General features: G+C 53.4%; 2 protein-coding genes across 6 annotated transcripts; both read left to right on the top strand.

Annotated features, from left to right (window-relative positions):
• The first annotated feature begins 162 nt into the window (after positions 1 to 162).
• WDR81 (WD repeat domain 81) lies at positions 163 to 13,041 on the top strand. 2 transcript variants are annotated; one of them, XM_056325534.1, is made up of 11 exons: positions 163 to 641; positions 1,538 to 5,104; positions 5,392 to 5,499; positions 5,615 to 5,805; positions 7,721 to 7,911; positions 8,176 to 8,341; positions 8,522 to 8,687; positions 8,988 to 9,686; positions 9,860 to 10,005; positions 10,190 to 10,369; positions 11,304 to 13,041. In XM_056325534.1, the coding sequence occupies exons 2-11, from the start codon at positions 1,546 to 1,548 to the stop codon at positions 11,628 to 11,630; spliced, it is 5,733 nt and encodes a 1,910-aa protein (XP_056181509.1). In that variant the 5' UTR covers positions 163 to 641; positions 1,538 to 1,545; the 3' UTR covers positions 11,631 to 13,041. The 2 variants fall into 2 exon arrangements, with proteins under 2 accessions (XP_056181509.1, XP_056181517.1); XM_056325542.1 differs by having other exon boundaries at positions 1,535 to 5,104.
• A 67-nt stretch (positions 13,042 to 13,108) lies between these two features.
• SERPINF2 (serpin family F member 2) lies at positions 13,109 to 22,229 on the top strand. 4 transcript variants are annotated; one of them, XM_056325578.1, is made up of 9 exons: positions 13,109 to 13,220; positions 15,348 to 15,411; positions 16,170 to 16,232; positions 17,278 to 17,695; positions 18,009 to 18,152; positions 18,356 to 18,559; positions 19,398 to 19,540; positions 20,131 to 20,335; positions 21,159 to 22,229. In XM_056325578.1, the coding sequence occupies exons 1-9, from the start codon at positions 13,168 to 13,170 to the stop codon at positions 21,482 to 21,484; spliced, it is 1,620 nt and encodes a 539-aa protein (XP_056181553.1). In that variant the 5' UTR covers positions 13,109 to 13,167; the 3' UTR covers positions 21,485 to 22,229. The 4 variants fall into 4 exon arrangements, with proteins under 4 accessions (XP_056181553.1, XP_056181559.1, XP_056181568.1 ...); XM_056325584.1 differs by lacking the exon at positions 13,109 to 13,220 and adding an exon at positions 14,134 to 14,241; XM_056325593.1 differs by lacking the exon at positions 13,109 to 13,220 and adding an exon at positions 14,730 to 14,881.
• Positions 22,230 to 22,912: the final 683 nt, after the last annotated feature.

Here is a 22,912-nt window from a genome sequence, read left to right as displayed (position 1 = left end):
ACCGGGGCTTGCCAGCGCGCGGCCGCTCCCTCCCGGCCCCGCGGCGTGCGGAGACGGCGCCGGGCCCCGCGGCAAGGCGGGCGGGCGGGTCCCGGGGCGCGGCGGGGGGGGGGGGGGCCTGGCCCCGTTGGCGCTGCGCCGGCTACCCCCAGCACTCACCTGCTGGCGGTGGGGTCCACCTTCCGCCGCCCGCCGCAGGGACCCCTTTAAGGCCGGCTGCCTCGTCAGCGCGGCTCGCCCGACTCCAGCTGACAGCCCGGAGCGCCTCTGACGTCACGGTGACCTCAGCCAGCCGCGGCGCCGGCGTCTGCCGCGTCATGCCCCGCCGCCTGCCCATGTATAGGCACCGCGCCCCGGCCTTGCGCAACCCCCCTCCCCTCTCCCCCGGCCCGGCCGCCGCTGGAGGGAGCCAGGCCCCGCGGCCCGGCCCGGCCCCGCTGCAGCAGCCCCGGGGCCTCTCCGGGGGGAGCCGGGGCTCGGCGGGCCGCGTGTCCCCGTGTGTCCCCCGCCCCCCCCGGCCCCGCGCCCCCCAGGCACATGGCGGCGCGGCGGCCGCATGTGACCGCTGTCACCTGACCAACATGGCCGGGGCCCGCGCCGCCCCCGCCCGCCGCGGCTGAGCCCGCCGCCGCCGCCGCCAGGTAACGCGGGGCCGGGGGCCCCCGGTGCGCTGAGGGACCCCCCGCTCCTCCGGGGAGGGGGGAGGGGGGTGAGGGCCCCCGGGGCGAGTCCCTGGCTCTGTCCCTAGCAGCGGGGGCCTTGCGGGGCCTGGGGCCTGGGCACGGTGCCGGCGGCCGCCCCTCCGGTCGTGGGCCCTGGCTTGGCGCTGGGGACGAGCCCCTCGGTGATGGGCATCTCCTCGTGTCGCCCCCCCGGGGCTGCGGAGGTGGCAGCGTGCCCTTTCCCCTATCAGTGGGGTTTCGGGGGTCCCGTCATGTACCCCTGCCCGCTGTGGAGACGCACGGCTGCATCCCACGGGCTGCAGAGGTGGCATCGTGTCCCCCCAAAGGTCCCACCACATCCCCCTCCCCTGGCTCTGGGAGTCCACCACGTCCCCCTCCCTGGCTCTGGGGCTGAGGGTCCCATCATGTCCCCCCACACCAGCCCTGGGACTGTAGAGGTCCTGTCACATCCCCCTGCCACCTGCAGAAGTGCCACCACATCCCTCTCCCTGGCTGTGGAGGCGCCATCGTGTGCCCCCCAGCCCTGGGCCTGTCCCCTTTCCCAGTACTTGGGCTGTGCAGGTCCCGCTGTGTCCCCCTCCCTAGGTCTGGGGCTGTGGGAGCCCCACCACGTCCCCCTCCCTGGATGCAGAGGGCCCATCTTGTCACCTCCCCAGCGAGGGCTGGTCCCTTTTAGACCCTCACCCCCACCATACAGTGTCTTTTGACCAAGCTGCTAAACCCGGGGCTTTTTTAACGGGGGTGGCAACGGGGAAGCAGGACTTGCTGCAGGGGTCTGTGGGGGTGGGGGGCAGGGAGGGTGCCACGCTCCTCCGCTCCCTCACAGCCTCTCTGGGACACCTTTCTTCTAGCAGAAGCCAACATGGACAGCTTCCTCCAGAGCGTGGAGAAGGACCTGAACATCGACCGGCGGCAGCTGGCCGCCGCTGCCGAGAGGACCCACGTTACCGCCTTCGTGCCGGTGAAATGGCTGGCGAGCCTCAGGGAGCGCCGCGTGCTGCCCGGCCTGTGCCCTCGCCCGGAGGGGCTGAGCGACATGGAGGTGAGGACATTCCTGCAGCACTCTGTGCAGAAGCTGCCGGTGGGCTGGACCCGGGTAGAAATCCATGGGCTGCGGAAGGACCGGCTGGCATACCCTCTACGGGTGCAGCCCCCCGGCTCCGAGCAGCGCAACGGCACCCCAGAGACCCTGCACGGCTTCATGCAGAGCATCGCCTCTCAGAACTACCGAAACCTGTGGTGCCGGGCTCACTGCCTCTACGTGCGGCCCTACCGGCACGCTGACACGCCGCCCACCGCGCCAGCCCTGGACGTGCTGCGGACCGCCCTGCAGAAGGTTTATGGCTGCCCTGTCCTTCAGGTGGGCAAGAGCGTGCCTGGTGCTTCCCCAGCCAAGGAGAGCATGGCGGCCACCAAGGGGGTGCCCTCCTGCCCCAACGTGCTGCAGGCTGAAGCTCTGCTTGAGTCGGCTGACATGCTGTACGTCATCTACCCTTATGTGCAGTACTGTTTGCATGACATCGTGACTTTCAGCCCGGCCAAGCTCACCAACAGCCATGCCAAAATCCTCTTCCTCCTTTTCCACGTGCTGCAGGCCATGAAGGCTTGTCACCAGGCGGGTCTGGCTTGCGGCCCCTTTTCCCTGCGGGATGTGGCTGTGGATGAGAAGCTGTGCAGCCGGCTCCGTGTGAACTTCAGAGAGTACGAGGGACCGAAGGAGGAGGAAGTGAATCTGGAGGCTGGTCTGGAACAAACAAGTGAGCAAAGCGGCGCTGGCGTGCGAGGCCAGGAGGCGAGGTGCACCGCCTGCCAGAAGGACCTCCGAGACCTGGTGTTACAGTGGGTACATGGGAAGGTCAGCAACTTTGACTACCTTATGCGTCTAAACAGTTTGGCTGGGAGGAGGATGGGAGACCCCAATTACCACCCGGTTCTTCCCTGGGTGGTGGACTTCACTACCAAAAATGGCAAGTTCAGGGACCTGAGGAAATCCAAGTTCCGTCTCAACAAGGGAGACAAGCAGCTGGACTTCACCTATGAGATGACCAAACAGGCGTTTGTTGCTGGTGGGTCAAGCGGGGAGCAGCTCCATGTCCCCCATCACATCTCTGATGTCCTTTCGGATATCACCTACTACGTGTACACGGCTCGGAGGACACCCAAGGCAGTGCTGTGCTGCCACGTGAGGTCCCAGTGGGAGCCCAACGAGTACCCAGCCAGCATGGAGCGCATGCAGAGCTGGACCCCAGATGAGTGCATCCCAGAATTTTACACAGACCCCTCCATCTTCCAATCCATCCATCCAGACATGCCCGACCTGGACGTGCCGTCTTGGTGTAGCTCCTATGAGGAGTTCATTGAAGTCCACCGCATGCTGCTTGAGAGCCAGGAGGTGTCTCAGGACCTCCACCACTGGATTGATCTCACTTTTGGGTACAAGCTGCTGGGGAAGGATGCTGTCAAGGAGAAGAACGTCTGCCTCCATCTAGTAGACAACCACACGCATCTGACGACGTACGGGGTTGTGCAGCTTTTTGACCAGCCGCACCCCAGGCGCATGGTGGGACCTGCCTACACACCTGCTGAAGCTCCAGCTATTGCCCGGCCTCTTCTCCAGAACATCCGGGAGACCGTGTTTTTGGAGGATATCCAAGGACAGGTGATGGATGCAGTTAATGGGCTGGTCCTGGAGGCTACTCCCAGTGAAACCACCTGGTCTGGGGAGAAATGTGCTCCTGGTGAGGATGATTTGGAGCAAGGTACAGAAGCCCTGGATTCGATTTCTGCTACTAGTAGAGCTGCTGATCAGCCCTGTGCCACTGTGCCTTCAGCACAACCCTCCACCCTCCCTGCTTATGGCACCGAGGGCAAGACCTCAGGTGTCCGACCTCTCCGTCGGAGCAAGGCAGGCGCTCTGGATCAGGCTGACATGAAGATCACACTTCCCGAAGGCTTCAATCCACTCCAGGCCCTGGAAGAGCTGGAGAAACTGGACAATTTCTTGGTTAAAGGCTTAAGCAGTGAGATGCAGCTGATGGAGCAGCCGTGGGAAGAGCCACCCCTGGGTATCTCAGACCTCTTCCAGAGGGACATGCAAGCTTTGGGCATTCTGGTAGCTGAGATTATATTTGCACCAAGAATTCGTCCTTCAAAGCCTGACGCATCCCTGCTGGAGCGGTTCCTGATGGTGCGTAATCTGTGTCGCTACCACCCCAAGGAGATACCAGCCCCGCTCCAGCACGTGCTGCATGTCCTGTTGCAGCTGAGCGTGCCGGTGGAGAACCTTCTGAAGACCAGGCTGGGCAAGGGCGCGGTGCAGTTGTTTGAATACAAACCCATCTCCCAGGGCCTCCCCCCACCCTGTCCCACACAGCTCCTCAGCCCCTTCAGCTCCATTGTCCCCTTCCCCACATATTTCCCGGCCCTGCACAAATTCATTTTCACCTATCAGGCAAAGAAGATAGACGATGAAGGTCAGGGCCGGGAACTTGTTTTCCAGCTGTGGCAGCAGCTGGAGGGGATCCTTTCTGAAATCACTCCTGAAGGCTTGGAGATTCTTCTGCCTTTCATATTATCTCTGATGTCTGAGGAGAATACTGCCGTCTACGCAGCATGGTATCTCTTTGAACCTATAGCTAAATCCCTAGGTCCGAAGAATGCCAATAAATACTTGCTCAAGCCATTGATCGGGGCGTACGAGACCCCCTGCTACCGCCACGGCAGGTTCTACCTCTACACAGACTGCTTCGTCGCCCAGTTGATAGTGCGCCTGGGGCTGCAGTCCTTCCTCCTGAACCTGCTGCCGCACATCCTGCAGATCCTCGTTGGCATCGAGAGCTCACGGGAGGAGAGCAAGTCCCTCCTTGGCACGGCTGAAGATGATGAAAGTGGAGGAGAAAGCCCAGTGTCGTGTGTGTTTGGGGAGGAGATCAAAATGGACGTGGAGCACAGCTCCGCTGCACTCGACCTCCTCGACTACACCTCTGGTGTCAGCTTCCACGACCAAGCCTACCTGCCCGAGAGTGAGGACTTCCAGAGCGGCCTCTATGTCGGGGAGTCCCTGCAGCCTCAGGAGCAGGAATCACTCAGCCTCGGGCGGCTGAGCGACAAGAGCAGCGCCAGCGAGGTGTCCCTGGGAGAGGACAGACCTGTGGATGGCGATTCCCAGAAGGACAAGAGCAGCTTGAAGTCGATGGACAGCAGCCAGGACCTGAAACAGAGCGAGGATGAGGAGGAGGAGGAAGAGGAACGTGATGAAGAGGAGCAAGATGATGCTGCAGTTGATGCAGAGCTGACAGTGGCTGTGGAGGCTGGTGCCTCTGTGGATGTCACACTGGCTGATGACAGCAGCGAGCCAGAGGATGGGGAGGGAGAGGAGCTGCCGGATCACTCCGATGACAAAGAGCAGACGATACTCCTGGGTAAGACCCTGCTAGTGCTGAGCCTTTCTGCCGAGCGTGGCAAACGCCTGGTACAGCCATCAGTGGGAGAAGGGGAGAGCCTGGGGAGAAGTTGGTCCACTTTGGGGGTGCCTATGGTCCCAGCTTGGGGACAGCGATGAAATCGGTGTCAAAAGCCAGGTCTCCACTGAAGCGTGTGGATCTGAGGCCCTGGGAGCTGCAGGGCAGGCAGGGTCTGGGCAGCAGCTGGGTGATTGCTAATTTGCGCTGTGCTGGGCTCTGTCCTTGTGACTGTTCTTGTTTTGCAGACACAGCCTGTAAGATGGTGAGGTGGCTCTCAGCCAAGCTGGGCCCTACTGTCACGTCCCGTTTCATCGCCAGGAACCTGCTCCGTCTGCTCACGTCCTGCTACATTGGTAATGTCTGCTCCTCGGACCCCTGGGGTGGGCTGTGCCCCAAACCAGTTCGCTGGGTACCTGGTGGCTTTGGGTGTAGCCTGCTGCTTCAGCTCATGATGTTGTCTCTGGGCAGGGCCTACCAGGCAGCAGTTTGTCCCAAGCAATGATGAGAACAGTCCCCTGAGTACAGGAAATATCTACCAAAAACGGCCGGTGCTGGGAGATCAGGTGTCCAAGCCGGTGCTGGCCTGTCTCGTGCATGTAGCGTACCTGTACGGAGAGCCCGTCCTCACCTACCAGTACCTGCCCTACATCAGCTACCTGGTTAGTATTGCCTTTTCTCCTCTTCTTGCACGTGTTGGGGCAAGAGCTGTGTCCAGGCACAGAAAGAGGACGCACAAAAAATAGTCCAACCTCCCCCAGGAGCCTCCTGCAGAAAAATTGGTGCTTGGTTGAGCTTTTAGCTGGGCCGGCAGGAGCTGAGCAGCTCTGGCTGCGTTGGCCGGGAAAGGCTGTGCCGATGCAGCCCAAAGAGGCACTTTCACCCCCTGCCATGAGCTCCAGACCGCATCCAGTGAGGCGGCTGCGTGCGTGGGCTTTGCTCTTTAGCAAGCCTCCACGCCGTGGGGTGCCTCCTTCCCCTCAGCTGGGGACTTTCCCTGTCAGACCCATTGCTGGCACGTGTGAAGCCAGAGAAAAAGGTTTTCTGTTTGCTTTGCTGGGTGAGTGTGCTGGACCAGAGCTGGCACGAGGGTGGGATTGTGATAATAGGCTGGCGGAGCAGGTTGGGCTGCTGGGGCATGGCTGGGGTGGGTGTTTTTAGAGGTCTGTGTGGGTAGATAGGGGATGAGCTGGGGAAAGGCTAAAGGAGGTTTTTCAACAATGTATAAAAAATACTGGCAAGACTTACGAACTTTTCAGTTTGAAAATGTGTGTAATGCAGCTGGCTGAAAAAGCAGTTTTTCATTGAAAAAAAACCCACCCTGGGTTTGAATACTTTAAACAGGCTAATTTTTCATATTGCTCCCTTTTTAGTGGTTATAAACACTTTGGTTATGGATTCTTGTTCAAATGAAAAACTTCAATAGCTTTTTGATAATTTAAACATAGAGGAAAAGAGGCCACAGCTGTTCATTTAAAGAAAACAAAAAGGCATTGTCAGTTTTTCCAGTGTTGAAGGGGAGATTTTTCAGGAGAAAAAATCCCATTTTTCAGCAAAATCGTTCTCCACCCAGTTGCAATCATAGCTCCAGCTGTTCTGCTTCGCTTTACTAAACTTATTGCTTGGGGGCACTGGGGGGATTAATACCCCTGTGAACAGCATTTGGCAACCTGATATTAAAGCGATGAAACTGGTGGGTCACAAATAGGCTAAAGTCAATCCTTCTTGCAGGATTTGGCAGAGTGGATATTTTGTGAGAGGAAGGGCCTCTGTGATGAGCTGGAAGATGGCAGGTGTACAAGAAATATAGCGGAAACTGGGAATTGTTTGTGGTTTTCTGTTATTGGCTCTCTTTTCTTGGGTGTTTGATTTGTCTAGGAGTTAGGAAATAGGACAATCTAGAAAGAAATCTTCTAGCGTTGCTGCTGATGTTGTTAACTCTTTGGCATCGCTGTAGCCACCATGAGTATGTTGTCAGCAGAAAAGGATGTGCTCTTCTGCCTCATGAAATTACTAGCAGCTGGATTTCTAGAAGTCAGCAGCAGATTTGCCCATAATTTGTGCTTGGATATTTCATGCAAGGATTGTTCCTCTGCAATCTGTGCATCCAGGCTCAACACGGCATGGGATGAAGGCATTGATTCCGGCTTTAAATTGCGTGTATGTAATAGGTTTCTCCTCTTCCTCTGATGGCAAATGGTGCTCTGGGTTGTCCAGGTTGTTGATGGTCTGGGGCAGCCCAGGGTTGTCTCTTTCCCCTCGTGAGTTTCCCAGGTGTGGGAGCATCCTGCAGGGAGAAGCCCCCCAGAGGACGGCTGTGAGTTTGGGGATGTCATGCCCCATTCTCTGCAGGCTCATCTCTCGCACTGACATCTGTCCCGTTAGGTTCCAGTTTTATCCCTTGAGTGTCAGACGTGAGTTGCTGTTGAGACTCAGTGCTCAGGTTCCTCTCCTGGGGGCTGTGACCAGCACTAGTGTGCTGGATTTTGAGACTGAGCTCGGGTGATCCTGGGATCACCCTTGATGTGTCCCACTGGGAAGATGGTGGCCCTGGGTACTGAAGGACACTTTTTGCAGGTTGCGCCCAGTGGTGGGTCTGGTGGTGGCCGGCTGAACAGTCGGAAGGAGGCAGGGCTCCTGGCTGCTGTGACACTGACTCAGAAGATCGTAGTGTGTCTCTCGGACACCACGCTGATGGACATTCTCCCCAAGATCAGCCAGGAGGTGCTGCTCCCGGTGCTGGGCTTCCTCACTTCGCTGGCCGTTGGGTAAGCGCTGCAGTCTGCTGTGCCAGGATCAGCACAACTCAAAGTCGGGGATGTGGAAATGGTTCTGTGAGGACTTTAATGTTCTTGGGGTTGTGGGGCTGCTCCTGCCCTGCCGTGCACCTTCTTGTGCTGGTGTGCATCATGCACGTGGAGCTTGTGCTGCTCGAGACTTTCTGATAACACAGGCAAGGCAGGAAGCGTGAAGCAGAGGAGGGGGAAAAAGGGATATATGGAGAACAAGCTGGTAACAGATGTCCTCTTCAGTTTCCCCAGTGGTGCCCAGGCCCGTATTGTCCTGTGCGTTAAGACTATCAGCCTAATTGCCTTGATCTGCCTGCGGATTGGGCAGGAGATGGTGCAACAGCATTTGAGTGACACAGTGAGAAACCTCTTTGGGGCGTTCTCACTGCTGCAGGAGCTGCAAGACCAGGTCAGTGATGTGGGAGCGGTCCTCCGGCCAACCCCCAGCACCCAGATGCAGGAATGTGGTGGGCATACCTGCATATGCCGGTGCTGGTGTTGACAGCATCCAGCCCAGGCTGCATTTGTGTAATTAATTATGTGGTGACAGCATCTGGTCTTGGCTGTCTTTCTGTTTTCTCTTGCCCAGGGGTTGACAGCGGAGTCACTGAGCAGCTGTGAGGTGCCAGTGATGGAGGTGCCCCTTTCGGATGGGAAGCGGTTGGCCCTGGATCCGGCTGTGCTGATGGAGTTACAGAAGGTGTTTAACCCTGAGATGGCCTACATCACCTACATCCCCTTCTCTTGCTTGCTAGGTATGGCTTGGCCACCCTCTCCCAGGATCTGTGAGAGCTCCACGTGCTGGACCTGAAGTGGGGAGAAGTCAGAGGGCGTAGGGGCTGCCAGGGGAAACCCACAGCTTCTGGCTGTGGCTTGGTCTGCTCATTGGGTCGGGAGCCCGCTGGGCTTCAGGCTGCTTTGGCTGGGAGCAGCATGTGGCTGGCTTCTGGGGGACATTGCGTTCACAACGCTGTGCTGACCCTTGTTCTGTTGTTGATGGTGGGGGGTGATGATGGGGAAATTCCTTCCCTCGAAGCCACGTTCTCTCCCTCCAGGTGATGTTATCCGGACAGTTGTGCCCAACCACTTGCTGGTTGAGAAGCTGGCCAGCCTCTACCTGGAGAATGTGAACCCCAAGAGCCTGCAGGTCGTTAGCCTGGAGCAAACACCGAGTGCGGTGGGCTCGGAGCAAGAGACGCGAAGGACCGAGCCCTTCTCCAGCCACCACGAGGACAGTCACTCTGGTACTTTTGGGAGCGTGCTGGTAGGGAACCGCATCCAGGTCCCTGTGGACACACAGCGCGAGGGTCTTGGCTTACTTTGCCTCAGTGCTGGCACTGATGGCTTTATTCCCAGCTCATCCAGCGAGGAGAACGCCCTGAAGCATGACCTTCCTCGCAGCACCCACATGCTGTGTGGGAACTGGCTGGCCTACTGGCAGTATGAGATTGGGGTGAGCCAACACGACCCTCGCTTCCACTTCCACCAGATCAAGCTGCAGAGTTTCTCAGGGCATTCAGGGGCCATCAAGTGTGTGGCACCGCTCAGCAGTGAGGACTTCTTTCTTAGTGGCAGCAAGGACAAAACTGTCCGCCTTTGGCCCTTGTACAACTACGGGGATGGCACCAGTGAGGTTCCACCACGGTTCACGTATGCTGAGCACAAAAAGTCAGTTTTCTATGTGAGCCAGCTGGAGGCATCGCAGCACGTGGTGAGCTGTGATGGGACCGTACACATCTGGGACCAGTTCACAGGTAAGAAGGGAAAGGGTGAGGGCTGGCTGGAGTGAACTGGTCCAGCTCTTAAAGACAGAGGGGCCATACTGAGTTTTGATGGTTCCTGTTAAAAAAACACTGCAAAACTGGAGATTTGCTGTGTACCTTCTCCAGACATCTACTGCCATAATATCTCTGTCATGTTTTCACAGGCAAACTTCTCCGGACTTTTGATGAATTAGACAGCAAAGTCCCCATCACAGCTGTGACCACCATGCCACCTCCCTATCACAGCATCTCTGTGGCCAGCGCAGATTCTGTGCTGCGGTTCATCGATCACAGGAAGCCAGGGCTACAGGTAGGGAGCCTGGTGCTCTGCAAGCCACCCTCCTCCATCCGTGTGCTTAATGGTGGGGTCACAGCTGGCCCCAAAGCCAGCTGTGATGACTCCACAGAAGCCAGCCAGACCCCAGGGTCTCTTGTCCCCTAAATGCCAATCCCCTGATCTTCGTCCCCTAATAGCTGGACACTCTCTTTTGCAGCACGAGTTTCGCCTGGCCAGTGGGGTGAGCGCTGGGCTCATCCGCTGCTTGGCCGTCAGTCCTAACGGGCGCAGCGTTATGGCTGGCTTTTCCTCTGGTTTCATTGTGCTGCTGGACACCAGGACAGGACTCATCATGCGGGGGTGGCCTGCCCACGAGGGAGACATCCTGCAGATCAAGGTGAGGTTCAGCTGGGATCAGGGTGGGGGGCTGCTTTGTGTGCCTCACCGATCCTCTGGGGTTGTGTGGAGCATCCTTCTGGCATGCGCTGCTTGGCGGGGCTCGTCTGCTGCATCCTCTGCACGTTCTTCCTTCCCTTGCTGTGTCCCCAGGAGGCTGCTCAAGCGCTCCTGCCCTGTGGTTAGTGCTGCAGGCGGCTGTTCCTAGTCTGACCTGTGCTGAATGGACATCAGCCCTCCCAGGTGTCAGTCCTTGCCAAGCAGGTCTGCAGCAGGGGCAGGGAGCAGCCACGTCTCCTGTGAAGAAGCTTTCTCTGCAGGGCTCTCGGCCCCCTTGGGAGAGTGTCGCTCTAATGAATAACTCTTGTCCATATTTACCCACCCTCAGGGAGCAGCGCTGGGGCTCCAGTGGCCTTGACCCAAATGCAGGTTAAACAAATTTCAGTGGTGTAGATTGTTTACCCTCTCACTAGCTCTGCTAATAAGCAGCTCCAGGATTCTCCTACCCTCAGCAGTGTTTTCTACTGTGAGAGAGCCTCCCAATTCCTTTTCCTGAGAAGGGAAATAATTTGGCAGGTAGTTTAATGGAGGGGGAGACTGTACGATAATCCCTTTACCCACTGCGGTAGTAACATGATGAATTAGTTGTATCAGGTATCAGGATGTTGTTGAGAAAAGGCACAGCCCGTCTCTTGGAGGATAGCACTACAAGAGGTTGCCAGCTACTGGAGAGTGCTGTGGTTTGCAGTGTCTACCTGGATGCCTTGTTAATACTGCCCAGTGCCATCAGTTCCTCAGAAATGGCTGGGACTGTTCCAAGGGATTGCACTGTGACTGTTGGATTACTGGCAGCTACCTGCTAATCTCATTTGTGGGATGAGGGTGGAAGTTTTTACTGTAGCGGTGTTGGTTCACTGGCCTTTCCTTTCCTGCAGGCTGCGGAGGGCAATGTGCTCATCAGCTCCTCTTCGGATCATTCCCTGACTGTCTGGAAGGAACTGGAGCAGAAACCTTTGCACCACTACAAATCTGCATCTGAACCCATCCACGCATTTGACCTCTATGGCAACGAAGTGGTCACTGGCACTGTGGCCAACAAGATTGGTGTCTACTCCATGCTGGAGTCCTCAGCCCTGCCCATCAGCACGACCAAGCTGAGCTCAGAGAATTTTCGGGGTACACTGACCAGCCTGGCGGTGCTGCCCACAAAATGCCATCTCCTGCTGGGCTCGGACAATGGCATCATACGCCTCCTGGCATAGTGACCTCTGGCCTAGGAGCTTGTGGCTGTCCCACAGCGCTGATGGCAGAGCTGAAAGCCAGCAGCGTTGCTTACGGAGGAGGCATAGTTAGATGTTTCTGAACAGAGGATGCGGGGGGGAGGTGTACTTGGTAGTGAGCACTCAGTAAAGCATCTCTAACCTCTTACTGCATCTTTAAAAAGAAAAAAGCCATAACTGAGAAACCTCCACTGCTGCTGGGAGAGATACTGGGCGTTGTAGGTCACTGTCACCCCTGCAGAGAGGCCTGGAGCTTTCCGTACCATGTGTGCCTGATCCCCAGGGGACTGTGAGCTGCCCTCCAGAGTAATACGGACCAGAGGTATTCTCCCCCCTTCAGTTAAGGGGTAGGAGGTGCCCCTTGACAAGAACACAACAGTATAGCTACTGCCATCTGCACTTACCCTTCACTCCCACTCTTGAACCACTGAATAGTCTTACTAGGATAGCATAGGCTGGGCCTGGGAACTGCTGCCTCTGGAGCTGCATGGTGCCAGGCATCTCCTCCTCCTGTGGTCTGTATTCAAAGCCCAGAGGATGTACTCTATTAACTTTATGTTCTGCTGGCTGAGTTAGAGCCTGTATGGGGGGAGGAGAGGTTAACTAGAGCACTTCTACTGCCTTACTGGCTCCAGGGCAAAGACTGGAATAGAAGTCAGCCAAGGCACAAACCCCATCTGCTTCGCCTGTTCCTTTAGGAATGGGCTGCTGCAGAGGGACAGTTTGGGATGGGAATGTGACCCTCTAGGGAGCAGTAGGGTAGGGATAGACTGTTGTTGGTTCCTGCATGCTGTGATTCCGTAAGGGGTGAGGAATGCCTTGTGTACTGCGCGCTGGCAGTGTCTCCCAAGAAGTCCTCCTTCTAATCCTGTCCTTGGTGCTGGTCAGACTCATGGGGAAGACAGGACAGCAAAAAGGTGCTCAGTTTTGTCCCCTCCTGCCCTTGTAGGGTGAGAGCCAGCAGGCATGATCCAGCACGGTCTTCTGACCTTCCCTTTGGGACAGCACCATCTGTTCCCACCCCAAAGGCAAGGAGAGCGTTCTTTGGCCCGGCAGTAGGAGCAGTTGCCTCACTTCTGTTGCAGCCCTTTCCCCATCCATCCTTCAGCCTAGTCAGAGCCAGTATCGGGGAGCAGGAAGCTCTTATCTTGGGCAGAGGAGGAGCCTGCTGTGGGTTGTCCTGGGAGGGGAAAGGTCTTTCATCCAGCTGCTGGGCCATCGAAGCCACCTGCAGTTGGGAAGGCTGCCCTTGGCTTCTAGGGAGGGTGGGGAGGCGAGCAGTTGGTCCTTGCTATCCTTCCCTACCCAAGGGGAGCTCTCAGTCCTGTGTTGCCTATTAACCATTTGCAATAGATGTAAATATTTACTTCTAATAAACTCTTTGAAAGATGCAGAGACAGGTGTGTGGGGAAGCTGTGTGCCAGAGGCACTCGGGTGCAGCGTGGTGCAGGGCTGGGCGTGCTTGCTGCAGCTCTCCTGCTCTGGCAGCCAAGGGTAGAGCTCTGCCTTCAGTCACCTCATGTTCCTGGGTGAGCTGGAGCGGGGATGCTGTGAAGATGCCCTGGAGATAAGGTAGGACTTTGCAGGGACTTTCCAAGGCGAATTAGCTCCCCAGGTTGCAGCGGCATGTCCCAAAGTAGTTTCTGGTTGCCGAGCTTGGACCTGTCTCCTTTCCACTCTCCCAGTGTCTGGGGCGAGTTTGGGAACCAAGAGCTGCTGCAAGGAATGGATGACTGAGAGTGCTGCAATCCCATCAGCATTCCCCGCTGCTCCTTTAGTGACTCCTCTTGCACTGAGGACGTGGCCAGGATCACCATCGCTTCTGCATACGGCACAAAACTGCACAGCACAGGACTGCTGGAGTTCTGCCTGTTCCCGAGCCTCTCCTTCCATGCCACTGCAATGTGTGCGTGCTGCGGAGCCTGGCACCGAGGCCAAGTCCCCCGGCAGAGCTCTGGTGCGTGCTGTGCCCCAGGGGAGGTACCAGCTGCTCTTGGCTCAGCCCAGCCTAAGCATCACGCCTCCTGCTCGGGTACACAGCCACGGGGCCTTGGGCACCAGCCATCTCTTAAAACTGGTGCCTCGTGCTTGCTGCAGCAGAAGCAGCTGGGATACAGGGAGTAAAGAGCTGGGGTTTTCTGCAAAGAAAATTCCAAAACCAGTGCCCTGTGGCAATAAATAACAACCCTATGATTTCACTAAAGGTTATGAACAGAAGAGCACATTCCCAGCACAGGGAGAATACGGAAAACTGAGCCCCACTGCTAAGGACAACTGACTTTGCATGTTACTTCTGCTGATGGGAGTTTTGGAACTGGTAAACTCAGTGTTAATATTGTCTTGAGGGTACAGCAGTCCACAGTGTCTCCCCGTCTCCAAATATGCCACAAATTCACTCTTATACCCCGAACAAATGTTTAACCGGATGCCGCAGGTCAATATTTGCCTGCCAAATTCTGAAACAGGGTGGTACCGAAGGTCGCTGTGGCGAGTAGGAGGGGTGGGCTGGGCAAGAGGCTGTGTTTGCCCCACACAGAGCTACTGGCTGGGCTAAAGCAGGTGCCAGCTCCAACGTGGACATGAACAGCCTCAGGTAAGGGACAACCAAGCTAGGATTTGACAGTAAATGGGGGTTCCTGCAACATGCAATAGCTCCTCTCTGGGAAAGGGGTGTGTGTTTGTGAATTTGGCAGACAGTTAAAGGATTGGCACCACCAGGAAGGAAAGGGGCATTCAGTTATATGTGGCTGTGGGATTCGGGGTGAGGAGGAATGAAATGGCCTCAAGTTTTGCTTTTTCCACTTGGTAACTGGGGTTACAGCCCAGCAGTTTCGGGTGAAAGCAGGGATTGCTCCGAGAGTGGAAAGCAGCCCCAGGAATTGTGTATGGCAGCCATGCCCAGGGCTGGGCTTTGGCATGGAGGCTTTATGTCAAGAAGAAAAATGTTATTTCTGTTTGAAAGGGAAAAGTGGCAGGGTGAAGCAGTGGCCAGGGAACGGGTGGGGTTTTAACCATGACCCTAGAAGCCCTGGTCCCACTGTCCCATACAGGAACTGGAGTGCGGGGGTGGGAGAGGCTGGGTTTGCCAGCAAAGTGGGAAAGCAAGTGCTGGGAAGGGGAGGACTCTCTGTACCAGGACATATTGCTGAGAAACTGCTCTGGTATTGCATTTTCTACCTGCAAAGTCCCTTCCAGACAGCACGTGCTGAGTGCCTGCAGCCCCACTGAGGCAGGTTAGTATCCCCTCTCCCAAGATCCTGGCGCACAGCTGAGGATGCTGTGCCCGTACCGTGGTGGTTTGCATGGGAAAGGAGCAGAGGCTCTTGTTTTCTTCCAGAGGCACAGTGTGTGCAGGACTGATTAGGGAAATACCATTTGCAATCCAGAGAAATAAGAGCAACGGGGTCAGAAATGCAGGATCCAAGCAGGAGAGTGTCATGTAGGAGCCTGGCTGTGGTTGCAGCTCTGCTCCGATGCGGGTCCCTGTTCCTCTCTGATTTCGCTGCCTTGGCGTTGGACCCAGGAGTCCTGTGTTGTTACTTTGCAGCATTGTTCATCTCCCTATTGCTTTCTGCAAGCTCCTGTGCCAACCTGTTTGGCCAGGTTGGTAATTTTCTCCCTGTAGACCTGAACAGGCTCAGCTTGCTGCTTCCAGGCAGCTGGAAATAACTTCTCTCTCGGCTGGTCCTTCTGTTCCAGAAATATGGTGTTCCTCTGGGGTCTGTGGCTGCTCTGCCTATCTGCTCTGCACAGTCACCTAAGGGTAAGTTGCTTCAGTCCAGCGATGGTGGGGGCCTCCGTGTTGTGGGCACAGCCCCCTCCCCAGCCAGCAAAAGGCAAGGGGAGTGAGGTGGCTCACCTGCACCAGAGCACGGGGCAAATACAGCCTGATGCTTCTGCGTGAGAAGCCCTGGAAAGCAGATGGGTGGAGGACACTGCTGCTCTGCAGTGGGGTTAGCCTGTGCCCCAGTGCAGCAAGGTTTCTGATTTTTTTTTTCCCCAGCTAAAATAGGTGTGGATATTCTCATTATTCAAGTGGATATCTGTAGAAAATCTTTGTAAACTTGGCTTCAACTGTACTTAGTGACCATGACCTTGAGGAGTTAACAGGAGGTTGTTTAATAACAGCTTCCCCCCGCCCCCCTCCCCTTAAATCTGGATCACTGTCAGATCCGAGATTGCAAAATCGTACTGCTTACTCTCCAGAGGATACATTATTTTGTACCCTTCTGGCCTGGTCCCTTTCTGAACAAATCCAGTATCTGCAGTTCCTCCCAGTCCCTGCTCATTTCCACCTCCCCATGGTGTCTCCCACTGCCTCTGGGGGGGGGTGTCTGCATCCTAAAGCCTTGCCTGTGCTGTAGTCAGGCTGGTGCCAGTCTCTGACCTGGCCCCATGGGAATGTGTTAGGATTGGGAGCAGAAAAGACTGACTCTGGAAATTCAGAGGAGATTACCTGGGACCTGACAACATGTCCCACATCATTTCCTTGTTTGTTGTTTCCCCCCCTTCTCCCTACAGTTTTCTTCAGCACATGCCATGGAGCAAAAGCATCTCTTCTTAGACAAAGATGGGGAGCTGAAGGTAAGCAATGACTGGTTCCATCCAAGGGGATTGAAGTTATGCTGTAGTATGTGCGATGGTTATAGGTTTGTCCTGAGATAGGATGAGCCCAGGCAGTAAAACCTAGCAGTGCCAGTGCAATGAGAAAGTCCATCTTTTTGCAGGCTTCCCTCCCTGCTGCTGCCAGTGCTATGCTCCTTTGTGTTGGAAGCTCCAGCCTAAATAACTGGGCAGCGTATGGAGTAAACACCAGTAGCTGGTGTGTACAGGGACTGGCAGGTGAATTATTTAATTTCTGATTGATAAGGGAAGATGAGAAAAACAGCTAGCTATGAGGGTGACAGGGAGAAAGACCGATAGCTGATGCTACCCATCGAGCCTGGCTCTGACAGTGCAGCGCTCCCGCGGTAGAGGAATGTCATCTGGATGCAGGTGGGAACAGAGAGATCTGAGGCAAAAAACATGTTTAAGGCCATGCAAATGTGAGGACAGTAGCAGCAGTGCTATAGGCTAAAGCTTAGAAAACTGGAAAATGAGGAAATTTGGAGATAAGAGGGATGGAATGGAATAAAACAGACAAGTCAAAAAAGAGACTGATGCCTAGAGGAGGATTTGAGCCAGAATGGATCAAGACTGTGACAGCAGCAGAGGGTGCTGACCGATGCACGAGGCAGATAGGCAGTGCTAAAATATGTGAAAGGAGGAGGTGAAATCAAGGTTGAGGATGATGGATCTGTAAATGGTGAAGGCATCAGACATGGGCTGGTGGTTCTTGCCCTCAAAGCATGCCTGTTGGGCTCATTTGCCTGGGGCAGGCCCTGACAGCAAGCAGAGGAGGATCCCTGCAAGACCCTCACTTGGTCCACTTTCACAGGACACAAGACCTTCTGTCTTCCAAACTCACGGAGGTGCTTTTACCCTCAGGGTTAAAAGGTAACTGAACACACCACCACAATAGAGAAGCTGGAGGGTTTTCTCAAGCCATTTAGGTGTGCAATGAAGCCCATGAAGGATGGTATTGCTGTGCCCCTGCTTTCTCAGCATTATCCTTTTTGTTTCTCCCCAGGACGTGAAAAGTGCTGGAGTTACGCAGCCTGCTCTGCTGGGAGCCATCCCAACCCTGCCGAATGCAGAGCCGGTAGACTTTACCTATGACAGCTTCCAGGAGATCGATGGACCCATGCTACCTTTCACCATCACCCCACCAGGCATGAGGAATGACAGGAACCCAGAAGATGAAGCTATAGCTGGGGCTGTGGGCTGTCATGAACAGCAACCATCTGGGAATATTGCCTCTTCTGAAGAAGAAGGAGAGGCTGAAGATAAAAACTGTGAGATGACTGGGAAGAAAAGCCAGAGGCTAGCAGATGGCTTGATGAGATTCAGCATTGATCTCCTGAAGGAGGTCCAGCTGGAGTCCAACAGAACCAATGTGATCCTGTCACCCCTCAGCATCGCCCTCGCCTTGTCTCACCTGGCACTGGGTAACTTCTTAGTTACAAAAGCACTGTTCCCTGCCCTTCCCTGTACCCCCTCGTGGAGGCATTAGGAACCAATGTGCAAAACATAAAGATTAAATACTGCATCTTCCACTTAATTGTACTCCTGCAGCTTTAACTAGGTACAATTAAAGCTGCCCTCCATAGCCCTGCTGAGGCTCCTACTCAGGTTTCTCCAGCCTCTTTTGTAAGCCGCAGAATGTTTCTGTGGGCATTCTGTGGACACAGGAGGCAGCTAATGTCCCTGTTTTCCATTACATGGGCAGGACCTAACAGGAATTTGACTTTGCTTTTTTAGGAGCAGCAAATCAGACAGAGAAGCATTTACTGGAGGCAATGCACGTGGAGTCAGTGCCCTGTCTCCACCATATGTTGGGCACTCTTCGCAGAAGGCTCACAGAATCCACCCTCAGCCTTGCGTCGCGTCTGTACCTGCAGAAAGGTGAGAGCTGGCATGGGGGCATCTGAACTGGTGTAGGATAAAACTCGCGGTGACAGAGAGTGATGGAAGCACACTGCTGTAGTGGGAGATGTCTCTGTTTCCCCAAGCACTCCTCCCGGGGATTGTCATGCCACTGACTGAGCCACTAAGCAAATTTTTTTTAATGTCTGATGACTTGACGTAGAATTCTTCTCCTCTGCCAGGATTTGAGGTGAAGGATGAGTTCCTGGAGGACTCAGAGAAATTTTACGGAGCAAAGCCCGTGACCCTTTCTGGGATCAGTGAGGATGACCTCGCAGCCATAAACAAATGGGTAAAGGAAGCAACTAATGGGCAAATACCCACCTTCCTACAGCAGCTCCCTGAAAACACAGTGGTGCTCCTGCTCAATGCGATCCATTTCCACGGTGAGCCCCAAAGGTCTTACTTTTCAAAAAGCATAGTTAAAAATCTACTAGGTTTCTGCAAGCACTGTGGCTGAATGCATCTCCTTTCATTGCTTCCTGCTAGTCAATCTGCTTGTTCTTTTCTTGTACATCTGCTGTTCCTCTTGCTTAGATTTCTTTACAGTAATGATTCCCAACTCCTTCACATGTGCTAAAAATGTTACCTGACAGCAGAGCCAGAATACAGCAGGTGGAACCTGCAATATTTTTGCCTTCTGGTTCAGGATCCCAGACAGTGGCACATCACTGCTCATCTTAACCAGGTCACATGTAACTCACTACACATCAATCACAGAGCTCGCAGGCAGCTTCTGTGGATTTCTTTCTGACTACAGCACAGTGGTCAGGCATATCTTCCTCTTTTAATTCCCTGAGGGTTGTGCATCAAAACACAGACAAAACACTTACTTCCAGTGTGAATCTGCAAATGTTTTAGCTTGGTCTTGGAGCACTGTTTTACCTTATGTGGCACAAAGCCAATACTCCTCGTATTTCAAAGCGCAAACATCCACGACTTTATCTTCATAGCCTTCAGTAATCTCCCACACTGAGGCATGAGAATTAATCCTCGTGCTTTTTGTCATTCCATAGTCCCTCTCTGGAAGATAAGAGCTTCCTGAGCTTCCCGCTGTTAACGGCTTTTCCAGCACTCGTACTGACTTATCTTCACTGTATTTCTACCTGCCTGGTCACTATCTGCCTTGCTGGAGAATTCGTGATAGGAGAAGTGTCAGCCAGGCAGTTTCTGTTTTCCTACCCAAATTTAACTTTGTTGATTTCTAAACTTGTATTTTGATAGGGTTTTGGAGGAATAAATTTGATGCTAGCTTCACTGGGCCTGATGTATTCCACCTTGACAATGAGTTTGTGGTCCCAGTTGAGATGATGAAAGCCCAGAAGTACTCCCTGAGCTGGTTTACACTGGAGTCACAGGACATTCAGGTAGGGCTCTATTAGAAGCATTATAAATTTTGATCGAAATTTCTTCTTGCTGTGGTGTTTTACTGACTGCAAGTATTCTCTCCAAAAAACAAATGTCTTTTAACAGGCATAGCACACAAAAATTTAATAAGGATCCTTTGTCCTTGCTTCTAGCCAGAATGTTGAATCTTCACTCTCAACCTCTAGGAAAACCCACAGAGATATTCCCACTAAGTGGGAATTAATGGAGTTTTAAAGCCCTGAGTTAAAGATAAATGAGGATATATGGGAAGGAGTTCCCTCAGAAAATGTACTGTTGGAGCCCTTCAGAATACAGCTACTGCCAGAGTGGGTACAATGTTTGTGCATGCAGGCTTCCACTGCCATGTGCTCCATCTTTACCAGTCAGTAGCTAAATACCAAACCCTAATGCTGTTATTCCAACAAACTTTCTCCTATGAAGAAATCAGATACCCCCTTCCTACCAGGCTGTTTTTGTCCGAGAGCTAGACTGGCTCTGTAGACCAATAAGAAAAAGACTAAATTAAAAGCATCACTTTCTGGACTTTCCTTCCTCTTCCATAAATTCTTCTGGTTGGTTTTATTTCCAGGTGGCCAAGTTTCCCTTTAAGAGTAACATGAGTTTTGTGGTCATTGTACCAAACCAGTATACTTGGGATACCTCTCATGTTCTGGAGAACTTCCCTTATCGACAGCTATGCAGGCTTTTCCCCAAAGAGGTACCCACCGCAGTGAAGATCCCCAAAATAAAACTGGACTATCAGCTGGAACTCAACAAGGTTCTCGGTCAAATGGGTAAGGCCTCTAAGAGGATCTGCATGGAATAAGTGAAGCTGATCAAGCTATATGGCGTCTGTTCACTGACACTAAAAACTGCCATCCTTGTTTCTAAAGCTGTGCCTCACAGCTTGCTCCAGATAACATCCAAACTCTTTCATCTCTTATTCCTCTCCTCCTCCTTACTCTTTGCTTGCCTAGCACCAAATGTTTTGCTTCAAGATGATACTACAGAGAAAGCAGCATTCACAGTTCCTCACAGTCTTTACAAGTTCTTCCTATTCCCCTTTTTATAGCCGAGACCAACTTCATCCTATGCATCAACCTTTATCCCTTTACTTTGTCATTTCACATAGTGTCTAGGACGTAGAAATTGCCAAAAGAGAGAATGCAGATTGCAGAATGTGGAATTGAGAGCTTACTGAAATAAAACACCATGCACTGCATTTCCAGATGAGAATAAATAGTTCACTTTGTTTTGCTGAATTGCTTAAAAAATAATCTCTGTAAAAGTGTTTCCAGCCTAGCAAGAAAGAGCCTTCAGACTTGCCTCTGCTTTTTAAGGAAGGCTTTAAGTTCTTATACTACTATTCTAAAAGAGGTGGACAAAGCTTGTGAAAACTGTTCTGGTTTTGGCACCCTCAGTTCTCCATACAGAGGGGGACTGGGGCTCCTGGTTGGACTGCAGCTTTTGGTTGTTGCCTGCCAGTTCTCCAGTCCTCCATGGTGGACAACACATGTAGCAACAGATTAGGGAATTGCTTTCTTCAGACAGCTTTGAAAAAAACCTGACCTGGTGGCACCAACTGGGAATTGTTGACTTAGTCTCATTTCTCTGCAGGCCTCTGGGAGCTCTTCACAAGCCCCAATCTCCAGAAGATCACAGATGAACCTCTCTTCGTATCCAGTATACAGCATCAGTCTACCCTAGAGCTTAAAGAAGATGGGGTGGAAGCATCTGCTGCTACCAGCATCGCAATTTCACGCTCAGTCTCTGCTTTCAGCCTTGACAGGCCCTTTGTCTTCATTATCTTTGAAGACGAAACAGGCATCCCGCTTTTTATAGGCAGTGTCCAGAACCCTAACCCTAATGCTGCTCCCCAGATAAAAGCACCACAGGACTCACACGAAGCAACAGATGTCAATGAGTACCCCATGCCTAAATGAGAGAGGAGCAGAGCCTAAGCATTCTGGGACTGCTACCTGGCCCTTTGGACTAGCTAAGAGAGGCCTCCTGTCCTTGGAGACCTCCCTCTGAGGCCACAGGAGGCAATCCCTTGCTGTTTTCCTTTACAGATCCCTAGAGATCAGTCCTGGGATAGCCCATTCCAGCCTCTACGAGCTGCTCCAGGTTGGGGTTCCCCTCTGTCGAACCTGAAAAGCTTGCTCTGCCTGGATTTCCCTTCCAGGGCTCTCAGTCCTGGAATGGAGACTTCCTTGTCCCCAGACTCTTATTAGAGTCTTTATTAAGTTCTTGTAGAGTCCCCTGTAGCCTGGAATCATCATTAGCATCTGGCAGCTTGGACAACAGCCAGAGATATTAATATGGCTTTTCCTTCCGCAGTTCCTGTGAACATGTCTCCCTCAAAGCGTTTCTCTGAAAACCGTCTGTACCCACCTAGAAAATGACCTCTAGATCCAACTAGACTAGTAACCAGTTGTCTTCTCTAGGATGCGTCACAGCCATTTCCAGGCACGGGCTCTTCTCAAAGGTTCCCTTTTCCTACTCCTTGGCTGTTGGGATCTGATGTGGCAGGGTCTGCAGCAGGAAACCCCTTTAGATCCTTATCTACAGGCCTTTTCCTGGGAAACTGTAGGTTCTTCGGTAATGCTAGATTTTTCAAGACATATTTTATAAAGTGTTTTTTAGTGATTTTTATGTTGGCAGAATAATAAAGAGTAAAGCAGAATATATTTGCTTAAGGTGTGGCATTGAAAGACCCAACAGAGAAATGAAAAAGGCATGTGACATGAATAATTGCGAAGATTAGGAGGAAAAAAGTCTGGGTATGACAAGACAGAAAGACAAGAAGGGCTCTTGTGAAGGATGTGCTTTTTGCTGCACCTCATCACAGAGGACAAGAGGGGCTGTGAGGTGAAATGACTGATCTGTACAGACTGTCCAAGGACTGAGTCCAATTAACTTTGGGCATCTCACCTGCAGAATGTGCAGGGAACACTCACTGGGTCAAACATGGCTTTGTGAAATGGCAGAATTCCTTGGATTAGGGTATGAACTCTGTGGTGCAGGGACAGGAGGGTATTTTGCCTGTGAGCAGCAATAAGCAGGGATGTGATGGTCCTTAACCTCTTTCATGGGCAAAACCTGAGCATTACTGGTATCTACTACTAGAAGGTTCAAAGATGCTGATCTGGCATCTGCTATCTGCAATTTGTTCTTCTGTTGCGGTACTCCTGGCTCCACAGCACAATGCTATATGGATGGCTGGGATAGCTTCCAGGGGAAGGAGGAATGTATTTTGACACCTGTAGCTGAATGTCACTGCTTTTGCCCTGTTTTGGCAAAAGGCAATGTCTCGTTACAGCTTCGCTTTTGTGTGAGATGGGCATAGCTCCCTGGGTGCATGTGCATGT

The sequence above is a fragment of the Falco biarmicus genome, chromosome 1 (genome assembly GCF_023638135.1).
Source record: "Falco biarmicus isolate bFalBia1 chromosome 1, bFalBia1.pri, whole genome shotgun sequence".
NCBI lineage: Eukaryota > Metazoa > Chordata > Aves > Falconiformes > Falconidae > Falco > Falco biarmicus.
This window is presented reverse-complemented; position numbering and strand designations above follow the sequence as displayed.

Coding starts and splice junctions, on each gene's coding strand:
- SERPINF2 (XM_056325578.1), top strand. CDS start 13,168: ATGTTCCTGGGTGAGCTGGAGCGGGGATGCTGTGAAGATGCCCTGGAG. Junction 15,412..16,169: donor CTCTGCACAGTCACCTAAGG/GTAAGTTGCTTC, acceptor TTCTCCCTACAG/TTTTCTTCAGCACATGCCAT. Junction 19,541..20,130: donor TGGAGTCACAGGACATTCAG/GTAGGGCTCTAT, acceptor TTTTATTTCCAG/GTGGCCAAGTTTCCCTTTAA.
- WDR81 (XM_056325534.1), top strand. CDS start 1,546: ATGGACAGCTTCCTCCAGAGCGTGGAGAAGGACCTGAACATCGACCGG. Junction 5,806..7,720: donor TGCCCTACATCAGCTACCTG/GTTAGTATTGCC, acceptor CACTTTTTGCAG/GTTGCGCCCAGTGGTGGGTC. Junction 8,688..8,987: donor CCCCTTCTCTTGCTTGCTAG/GTATGGCTTGGC, acceptor CTCTCCCTCCAG/GTGATGTTATCCGGACAGTT.